Raw genomic sequence first — 11,187 nt, 5'->3', positions numbered from 1 at the left:
CGCTCTTTGGATTTCTGGACAGGAGAGTCAGCGGCTCGTACACGCACCGAGTGTCAGTGGATGTACGCGAGACTCAGATATGTCTCTAAACTGTGTTTGTGATAACAGGGCGACAGGAGCCAGCATGAATAATGATTCCAACCGAACTACTGCTCGGAGCTGCAGGGAAAGCCCTCCTTTCGCCATCGACATCATCCTCCGTGAGTAGACACCGCACATCACTCGTTTACAGGACTCCAGCATCTCAGGTCTTGTCACAGAATCACCCCCTGATAAGGGTCTTTATAAAGTGACTGCACATTATGCATCATCAGATTTAATCTGCAGCAATTCGGTGATTTTTATGTAAGGGTAAAACGACCCCTTCAGAATAATCAATGAACAAAATCAATATAATATATACACGAGAAGTATATGCTTAAGTTAACACATTTAAAGTGTAATTAAATCATAACAGACTACAACTTTGTGATCATATATCTAAATGTAAATTCTTGTAAAGGGGCATCTTCCCCCACTACCCGGGGAGGGTGCTGCCCTACCCGGGAAAGAAGCCCCCTGGGACCATCTTGCTTAATGAGTCATTTTGATCTTGATCTCTTCATTTCAATTTTATTTACATTGATATTTAAATTACTGACATAAAAATCATGTTACATACAAAAGGGGGGCTTCGAACTCTTTCAAAATTACAAGAAAAGTATTTCTTTTTTTTCCCCCCACTTGCTTTCTGAAATGTAGAGTGATTAATAGGAAATTGTTGGATTCCTGGAAGTCCCCGGACCCCATGGGAACTGCTGGAAGATTGTGGGATGGTGCTGTAACGCATCCAGTCATCCTCTTGATTTTCAAAGTTATAATAGAAAGAGGCTCCTTCACATTTTCTGAAGCAGTCAGTCAAACCCTCCAGTGAATAAAGAAAAATTAAATGTGAGATACTCTGTTTTTGCTGAGGACCCCCCCTGCACCTCCATCAGCAGCTCTGCTTAGTCCACCCGTCCCACTTTTAAAGCACTGACATATGAACATATTAGGCAAAATTGGTATCCACATAACCAGTCAATTAAAGTCACTTGTTCAGACAAAGCTCAGTTCTCAGATGCTGGTTATGTCTTTCAACTAATTATCAAACTAATCCATTAATCCATTTCACTTGGTGCTGGTGTTAGTATTGTAAATTCACAATTATGGCACCGACTAATGTTGGATTATCCATTTCATTTTGCTTTTCATTTCTCACTCCTAAGAGGTTTTGCAGCCTGACATTTGCAGGATATGGAGAGGAAATCCACTTAAATAGAGCTGAGTAATACTTGTATTATCTTGTATGAAGACAGTCCTGTGTTGATATGGCAAGTGCTGGGGAGATTAATGACATTTAGAGATACTTTTTTTGCACTTTTTTAAATATGTTGTTTAAACATTTTTCTACTTTATGATTAAGACTAAATGAAAGTTAAAAAATGAACTTCTTTTTATACTGCTATATCAGTGATTATGTGAAATCCACAAAGGATCTTCATTTTTGAATTAAAATAATCAATTTTAACACAGTTTTCACCATTTAGGTATGATCGATTGCATGATCGATTATATAATAATAAATAACCATAACCAATAGGTTTGCCAGGCCAATATATATGGTTTGTCTTTACTTGTAATAAGTCTCTCAAGTACAATCTGGACCTGTTTTGTCAGTCAGAAAATGGAAATGTGGCCAAATTAGACATCAGATAATTAAGAATAGAACAAACAGAATACAGGAAAGAAATACTTTAAGTAGTTGAAAGATTTTTGGGATGAACAATAAATACATTTTTAGAAAAGTGTCTCAATTATCCATTGGAATTTCAGGATTTATACCAACAAAAATAAAGTGTAACACATGTCAGAAGACTGCATAGTCAAACGGAGGATGTTTGTGTAGTATTGATTTTTTTTTTTTGCTTGTTTGTGTGTGGTTTTGTGTACTGTTTACCACCGCTGTTTTCGGATACCAAGGAATAAATGATGAAGATCACCAAATAACTCCAGTAACACAATTATGGGCAACATGCTGAAACCATTATCACAACTGTTTCTTTCATTTTGAACATAACTGCAGCTTGGTGATCACTTATCTTCCTTTGTCTGTGACGTCTGAAGCAATTCAATTGTGACCATATGTGTCTGCTGTAGCCTCCCTTTACAGTTATTCTAGGAAGTTACGCTCTGCCGGCTATTGTCTTACGCTGTGCGAAATCCCACCTACATGCAATCAAGCTTCTTCAGAATCATTACTGAGTCAGTCGCTTTTTCCATCATTAACTGCCTATTCTATTTGTTTTCAAGGCCGACTTGGAAATAAACTTGTATTGTGATGATGCAAAGCTCATCAATATCACATGGCATGAGGAAAACTCCCCAGTTTCCAACTAGTGCTAAAGTTAGAGGATCTATCCATTCACTAGCATGTTTTATTATGCGAACATCCTGGTATCTATGGCAACAGTCTGCATTTAATTTCCTGTGTTCCTGTTTTCAATTTCATGCTGCACATTGCTCCAAAATCAACTTTAAATCATTGTTGAGTCTGTTGAACTCATAGAAAATAATTCAACCGAACCTACACCCAGGTCTGGGGCATTATAACTGTATCACATCAGTATTTTTTTAACCTTCAAACTATGCTGCTCATATGTTTAGTGAACTCTATCGGCCAAAAGAGTGTTTTCTTATTTTCTCTTCTTTATTTATAACACATTAAACTGCTAGAACGACTACACATATGTCATATATTTTGTTGAGTTGTTATCTTACATTATCTCAAATGTTTCCAGAACTTTTCAAACGTAGCGAAATCCATGATTTTAATCAAGGTGACGATCTGTTTCATTTGGTCGCCTGTCAATGACATCATATCCCCTCTGCGTATGTGTCAGTGTTGTGGTTGTCTGCCAGAAGTGGTCAAAATGGACTTTTCTATCCATTTTTAAGCGACGTTTTTATTAGATCTTTGTCGTTTCAACTATGTGTTTTAACTGGATGAAGGATCTTAGTCATTGGAAGGCTGTATCTTAAGTTATCAGGGAAAAAGCTGAGCAAACATCACTAAACACCACTTTTTATTATGGTGTTGATTGAAAGGGCCTTAGCAGCAGAAGTTACATACTGTGTGTTAAGGCCACTAATGATTTATTCAACCTGCTAAACTTTTCAAGGGCTTGATAAAGGCTCTAACAGCGCATGTACCCATTACCCTCATAAAAACACACTTAAAGTTCATATCAAGTTCCACTTTCTGGAGATTTACCCTAAATCCCATTTCAAATTTAAATTCTTGTATTAAATTACTTCTGAAGGTGGTGGAAAGTCTTCTGCCTTGTAGCACATTGTTACCACATTTTCCCATTACACCTGCTTTCAAGTATAGTTTTTCTTATGACTCTAACTATGTATATATTTTTAATTCCTCTGCACTATCAACAGTGGTGGACAGAAGCGTTATGTTTTCGAGTTGTCCATCTGTTTGTCCCATTCGCAGGAATGCTGTGAAGGACTTTTATTACATCTGCCACAGACATCTAATTGGACTCAAGGATGAACCAATTAGAATTTTAGGGTCAGAGGTCAAAGGTCAAGGTCACTGTGACCTTTTTTGGCCATAAGTTTTTTATTAACTCTTTTCATTTTACTTCCAAATGGTCAAAGGTCAGCTTTACTGTGAAGTCTTAATGTTCTGCAAAAACACTTCTCTGGCCATTATTCAATGCCCTAATCAGGAACAGAAGGGGAGATTGTGACGATAATTCCTGCATCTTTACTGCTTGGTAAAGGCATACAACCACGAGGCAGTAGTTAAAGTTAGGGCATGTTAGAGTCTTTGCTTTAAGGCTGCTTTTTTTAGTTTATTTTACAAAAGTAATTTATCCAGTTTGCCAGAATAAACATTTCAAGACCTTGGTGAAAGAGCCAACAGGCTAAATACCTATTACTTTCAAAACAGCACAAACAGAGATCATATCAGGTTTAAGTCTCTGAAGTTTTCCTCTTGGGTGTGAGCTGAAATGAATTGAATAGTCAGCTAATTGTAAAACCCCCCCCCCTCCAGATTTGGATATCTTTGGCATCATCCTGTACTCCATCCTCACCTTCATGGCGGTGGTGTCTATGCTCGTCTTCATAGAGGAATGTATCTACATCTACAGGAAAGTGCCGTCCAATAAGAAGAGTATAATCATCTGGGTGAATGGGGCAGCACCGGTAAGACACCAGTTTCACCAGTTCCAGGGCAAAATGCACAGGTATCTTCGCATGGTGTTTACCTACTTCTTCTCTCGTTTTCAGGTGATTGCCACCATGTCGTGCCTGGGGATGTGGATCCCCAGAGCCACCATGTTTACTGATATGACCTCTGCCTGGTGGGTTCCTTTTTCTTTGCTTCTCTCTGTCTCACCTTCCATCTCGCACTGTGCTGTGTGTTTTCTCTCACTCACAGAGCCCTGCAGTGAAAGATCACACACAGGAAACTTATATGTCATAACCAACCGATACATTGCGTAATGTGTATGGGAGCTATGGCTTTCATTTTCTCCATGTGTTTATCCCCTCTCTTCATGCGTATCTCATTTCACTTCTCCCATTGCTTATTTTTCTGCGTTCCCGTCCCTCCTCCTCTTACCTCTTCGTAGCTACTTCGCCATTGTGGTGTTCAAGTTCCTGATCATGATGGTGGAGGAGGTGGGTGGTGACCAGGCATTCCTCAACCGAGCAGGGAGACACAAACTCAAGATCAGCACGGGGCCGTGCTGCTGCTGCTGCCTCTGCCTGCCACATGTGGCCATCACACGGTAAACATATGCACTCTGTGATACACTTAATAGCTTTTTCCTGCCTTGAGAACCAAATTAAGACTGCACATTTTCTGACAATACCCTGGGTGTGAACATCCTCTGAGTAACACTTAACAGATGCTTATTTTGTTGGACAGCTCTCAATTATGTGCAATTTAAATTTAGAAATCTGCTCATAATATCTTTGGCATGAAAGTGTATTTCCTATTAGACTTGAGGAACACTCTCTATTGTCTTTGGGGGGTGGTGGGGGGGGGGGTTATCAACTATAAAGTAAATATTATTTTATTTCAATATAAACCAAAAAAAAAGGCCCCAGTGGTTTTGTTATCGACTATAAAGGCAATATTGTTTTATTTTTTCTGTTCTGTTATGATTTAAATTGAATCAAAATGAAAGCGGCTGAAAGTAGAGACTACAATGATTTGCACGCCTAATCTATGCTTAGCAGGTATGGAGTACTAACATTCGTTAAAGTGAATAAGTGCATTTTGGCAAATGCGCCTATTCACTTTTTATGAGCAGAGGTAGATGAGAAGATCAATACCACTCTCATATCTGGGCATTAAATATAAGGCTACAGCCAGCTTTGCTTAGCTTATCTTAGCACAAAGACTTGGAAACAGAGGAAAATGTAACAAAGGTAACAAAACTGCCCTATTGTCAAAAGTTCACTAATCAAGATGTCTCGTTGGTTTAATCCAAAGAAAAGGTTGTGGTTTAACAGGGGTGGTTATTTGCTAGCCTATTTCTTGGATAGGGGCCATTGGACAGAGGCAATTGAAGCTACTGCTAAGGAATACACATAACCCCATATATATATTTGATACAGTGTTGCTTTGATATTGAGCAATCCTTGTATTACTGATGTGGTCATTGAAACATATGGTAATGCTATGGTAAGCACAGATCCTGTGCAGCTTCTAACCACATGTTTGAGGGGACAGGTTGGTGCAGAGTTCTCTTATGTAATTTTTGGCCTGTTTTAACGATTGTGTAAACTCACAAGTCCTCTGTCCACACAGCATGAGTCTACAGTAGATGTACGCCTCTGTGAATACAGCTTGAACACACTCCTGGTCGCTCTGCTCTGTCATGGCTTGGAAACGTATATCATACTGTAGCACAACAATCTCATTAAGCTCTTTTCTAGCAGATTAAAGACTGACTGTAGTCACAGCTGACTGATCAGTCCACCCAGTTTCAATAAAGTCTGTGTAAATCCTTTAGAAGCGGGTACAGTCTGTTTAGGCTAGATGCAAGTCCCCCTCACATGTTTGGTAATGACAAACAGGTGTGCTTATTTCCGTTGCTATACATCGCTTAACATGCATTCACTCAGTGAGAAGATACTGAAAACCCATTTGCGTGCATGCACACAGCATGGATGTTGATGAGATGCAAGTCAGGACGAGTTCAGCCCTTTCCTTTTGATCCAGCGCCCAGTTTCCCATCAGCAGTTTGCTTTCAGGATGATGTGTGCTTTCTGGTGAAACACCATATCAAGGTATAATGAACCTCGCAGGGACAATCAATATTGCTGTTTTCCATGTAAGTTCAAATAAAGACATGCCGTGAGACAGTAAACACATCCCCAAGGCTTTTCTGAATTGTTCAAAACTTCCTGCAATAATAATGCGGGATAGGTTCAGGGCAATGGTGAATTCCATAATGAACTTTCAACAGTTTTTAAAAAAAAGTTTTTAGAGAATAAAACCTTGTTCTGTCATTAGTGGCTTTCATGAAAATGTTTCCTGTGCTCCAACTCCAGGCGATCTCTGTTCCTGCTCAAACTTGGCTCCTTCCAGTTTGCTGTCCTGAAAATTGTCTTCACCATCCTTTCCATTGTCCTCTGGACGAATGGGACCTTTGACCTGTCTGACGTGAGTTGGTAACAGTTCTGAATGGCATCTCATCATCATGTTATTGTATCCCTAAATCTTTCTTGTACTATTTATTTTCCAAGCATTTTACGATTAACTGATGAGTCATAAAAATAGAGTTTGTGGCCACAGCCCAGACTCCCACTGTTTATTATTACATATCTAGACTTTAAAATTCACTGTATGAAACTTACAGTCATGATGTTGCTTCAATACAGATACTAGTATATACAAATGCAATGATGTTAATGTGTAAACATCATTATTAGTCAAACATGATTATTCACAATTTATAAAACACAATAGTTCTCTCTAACACTTAATGATACAGGTTGAAAAAAAAAAGTTCAATTCATAACTAATGTATGATGATGAATATGATGATTTAATAAATGAAATAATACAGGGTGTATCATAGCTCCCTTTTACTCACCATTAAGAAATTAAAACAGTCACTATGATCTTATGTAATCGGTTCATGCTTAATGACTCTTGAATTAATGACTCGTGCTTAATGCAGTCATTTGTATTCCACCAAATAAGCTGAGATTCACTCACTAAAAACAACATGTCAGATCCATACTCTGAAAGAAAAATGCCGCCTCATCTCATATAAATATAAGCTTTGTCATTCGGCACATGCCAGATGTTCTTTGTGTCAGTTTTGAGATGACTTCTCTTGTGATTTGGTGATACATAGATAAAAAATTCATTTGACTAGCTTACCATTCTATTTCTGCTATACCCCAGTGCTTTCAGCAACAACAAAGACTTGCTGGGTAATGCAGCAACTTGTAGTGTTGTCTCTTGTGTTTACGTCTGACAGCAGCTTCATATTTATATAAGAATATAAATGCATGACTCTATAGTTTCCAGCTAACGTGGTGGCAAATGAATTAGTGTAGGAAATATTAAAAAACAATATTGTGGCATGTTTTTCATAACTTTTTTTTTTTAGCAGGGTCTCATTAGTCTCTGTCTCTGTTGTGTGTGTGTGTGTGTGTGTGTGTGTTTGTGTGTGTGACTATATTTCAGTTGACAATTACTGGAGCTGCTATATGGATCAACCCATTTGTGGGCATCTTGACAATCATAGCCCTGTGGCCCGTGGCAATCATGTTCATGCACCTGAGGACTGTCCTACGGACACTCAAGATCATCCCCAAGTACGCCATGTACCAGGTAAGGCACAGCAGGAGCATATATGCACACAAACAGCTGTTAACACACCTCATGATAGACAGCTCAACTATATAAAGCTGGCTGTAAGTAAACAGCCATTTCTCATAAGATGTCAGGTTATAGGGCCGTCATAAGTTTTTTTTTTTTTTTTTTTACAGGATTTTCCAGCATTGTGTTTGTCATAGTTATCAATGTGTTTGTGTTTTTTTAGCTGGTGCTGATCCTGAGCCAGCTGCAGACAGCTATCATCAACATCTTAGCATTGAACGGCACCATTGCCTGCACGCCACCTTTCTCTGCCGCAGCCAGAGGATACAGTGAGTCAACATTTATCAAACACAATTATCCATGTGTTTATTTGTCCAAACAACAATGATTCATCCATCCGTGCATTCATTTGTTCACCAGAAGTAATTCCCTTGGATTTTCCTTTTGATTTTATTCCTTCCTTATCAGTTCTACCTCATTTACTTTCTGCCCCACAGTGATGAGTCAGCAGCTGTTGATCCTGGAGATGTTCATCATCACACTGGTAACACGGCTGCTGTACCGACGACAGTACGACCCCTTACCTGAAGAAGAACCCGACAACAATGAAAACACCAAGATGGCAATGCTTGAGTCTGCGTGAGAACGGTGTGTGTGTATGTGTGTGTGTGTGTGTGTGTGTGTGTGCGTGCGTATATGCCATTTTTACATTCCTGCAATTATCATATAAGAAAATATGAATAAATATAAATGTGAATTATATGTAAACCAATCTTGTTGATGTTCATTAAGGTCACAGATGAAGACTGTTTGTCTGACAGGACACATGTAGCCTACTTTATTCAGTGTGATCTGGGGTTTGATATTTGATTTTTTTCTATTTTGTGTCCTCTTTGTGTCATTTCAGTTTGTTTTCACCAAAGAAATACACCATACATGTTTATGCAAGAGGCTTACATGGTAGTACTTTATTTTACAGTTCTGTAATTTCCTTAAATTTCAGAGGATGTGTCCTGGAAAGGGTTGTGGGTATTTGTATCATAGGAATGAATTGTACACAGGCAAAAGACGACCATTGGCCATACAGATTTTTGCATTTTTTACACATGGTTTAATTATCAAGCAACCAAAGAAATCACAGGTCCTGATGCCTCTCTTGCTCTGGTACAAAACTACAGATCCCATCAGGTGAATGCTGGTCCTATAGCTGCCTTCCAATATAAACCTATGGTGCCTATAGTGCTGCTTTGTTATAACAGAACTAAATGAAATAAACCAACAAAACAAATAACTAGGAACATAAGATATTATTGAAATTTAACCTAATTAAAGGAAATATGCAGAAAAAATACACATATTAAGTGGCGCCTACACTAAGTATAACAGAATCATTCAATAATTGCTGGGTTAGTTAAATTAAGCTTATAAGCAGTTTTGATTTCAAGACAATTTTAAATATCTGCTGCATTTAAACCCAACTAAATATTAATTCATTCCTAATTTATCATTAAAAAAAAGTATTTTTCATACATTTTGACTTGCATTCCTGCCCGGTAAGTACGTTATACACTTTAACATGTTCAGTATACATATGTGCTGTGCTCTGACTGAAAGACTCCAGTAATTAATCAGATATCCATACCACTTTAACAGTTTTAATTACACAGCCCTTTCCAGGAACGTTTCTGTGAACCTATGGAACCCAAAAGTTAAAGTTTTACCACTTTTATTTATATCCTCTTTCTATTTGTGAGGCATTGTTGCATACATTATAATAAACTGTATTTTTGTAATGTATTTGCCTTCTGTGTTACAACCACTGATCTTTTTCTTTAACAATGATCCATTTGTACAATTTAAGCATTTTACTCCTCAGATGAAATTTCAAGTACTCAGTGACTCTGTGTGGCGTTATTTGTCACAGAATTATCCAGCTTTTCCACCCAGCTTCCCTAACTCACTCGATAGTTCAAATTTTCTGCCACTAGGTGGAAGTAGAAAATAAAATGTTGTGAACACCTATTAACTTCAGCCAAACTCTTTCGGATTGGTGCTTAATTAACATCACCTGCCTGTTATTAGTACTATAACAGATAGTTGACCCACCAATAGTGTATGTTCAATCTGAAAATGCACACATTAAGTCCTAGAAGAGACTAAGTTATTTCGTTTGCGGTGCAGAGAATTGTAATTTAATGAGAAATTTTGTAGAGCATTAACATACCATAATATATATTTATTTTTACTTTTTACGTGTAGTGCGCATTGACTGTGTCTGAATGTAACACTATCTATTACAGTAAACAGCTGCAGATAGACAACCTAATGTAAACGATGTTGATTGACACGCCTCTGCCCAATTGGATTGTTGCTGTTTCTCATTTCCGTGTTTCAAACCAATCACTGCAGTGCATCAACAAGCCTAGGCCAAGTGCGGTTGAGTCGAGACTTTCGAACGTACGTTCTGCCCATAACGTCAGGTTAGCCCAAACAAGCCGGAAATCAGGAGAATATATTTCAAAATAAAATGTTTTGCGGGCGTATGGAAATTTTTTATTTTTTCTGTAGTTAATTATTTGGCTAATTTAAATGGCTAAATGGAGAGCAGTTAATTTTCTATGGGTATTTTGTCCACCCTTCTGAATTTAAATGGTCTGTAAATAGCCATCATTCTATGTTGCTTAGGCTAGTTTTTTTTTGTTTGTGTTTTTAATAAATTGTGGTATATAGTTTAATAAGCAGGTAATAACTTCTTTCTTCAGTTTAAAATGTTAGCAAGTTATTTACAAAATGTCAAGGGTGAATTGATTAACTCTGCATTAAAAAAGGTTCTATAAGTTAAGTAAGTTCTATAAGACACCATAAAGTCTGCAGTAGTAAATGTTAAAAAGTTGTTGATAAATGGACTCTGGTCCAGATGCTCTGCAGCCCTTTTCCACAAGGCCTATTTCAAGAAATTATATAATATTTTCTATTATTCTTCCAATAAAACAGATGAACTCTACCGCACACCACATCCATATAAAACTAGATCCTTTATTTGGTTATCCTTTTCTAATATGGATATTTGCCATAAATCATGTAGATTATGAGACAATCTTTGTAGTCATTGTGGATATCTTCCTTTGTGGGGTTTTTCTGAGCCATTTTGCATGTCTCTGTTGTTGTTTGGTGTCTCTTTGGGATTATTTTGTGTCTCTCTGTGGTTGTTTTTCATCATTTGGTTGTTGCTCTAGCTACAGCCTACAGCCTTTAGCCATTGTTTTTATTCTGAAACACAACCGGAAGTCATAGTTTTAACC

At 37.8% G+C, this 11,187-nt stretch overlaps 1 protein-coding gene across 1 annotated transcript; it reads left to right on the top strand.

Annotated features, from left to right (window-relative positions):
* slc51a (solute carrier family 51 subunit alpha) lies at positions 1–8,647 on the top strand. Its single transcript, XM_056365109.1, has 8 exons — positions 1–200; positions 4,091–4,242; positions 4,327–4,400; positions 4,671–4,829; positions 6,604–6,715; positions 7,751–7,897; positions 8,109–8,214; positions 8,383–8,647. The coding sequence occupies exons 1-8, from the start codon at positions 80–82 to the stop codon at positions 8,526–8,528; spliced, it is 1,017 nt and encodes a 338-aa protein (XP_056221084.1). The 5' UTR covers positions 1–79; the 3' UTR covers positions 8,529–8,647.
* The last annotated feature ends 2,540 nt before the right edge of the window (positions 8,648–11,187 follow it).

Source organism: Seriola aureovittata, chromosome 20 (assembly GCF_021018895.1).
Source record: "Seriola aureovittata isolate HTS-2021-v1 ecotype China chromosome 20, ASM2101889v1, whole genome shotgun sequence".
In the NCBI taxonomy this organism is placed as follows: Eukaryota; Metazoa; Chordata; class Actinopteri; order Carangiformes; family Carangidae; genus Seriola; species Seriola aureovittata.
Note: the sequence above shows the minus strand (reverse complement) of the source record. Positions and strands in the feature narration are given on the sequence as shown.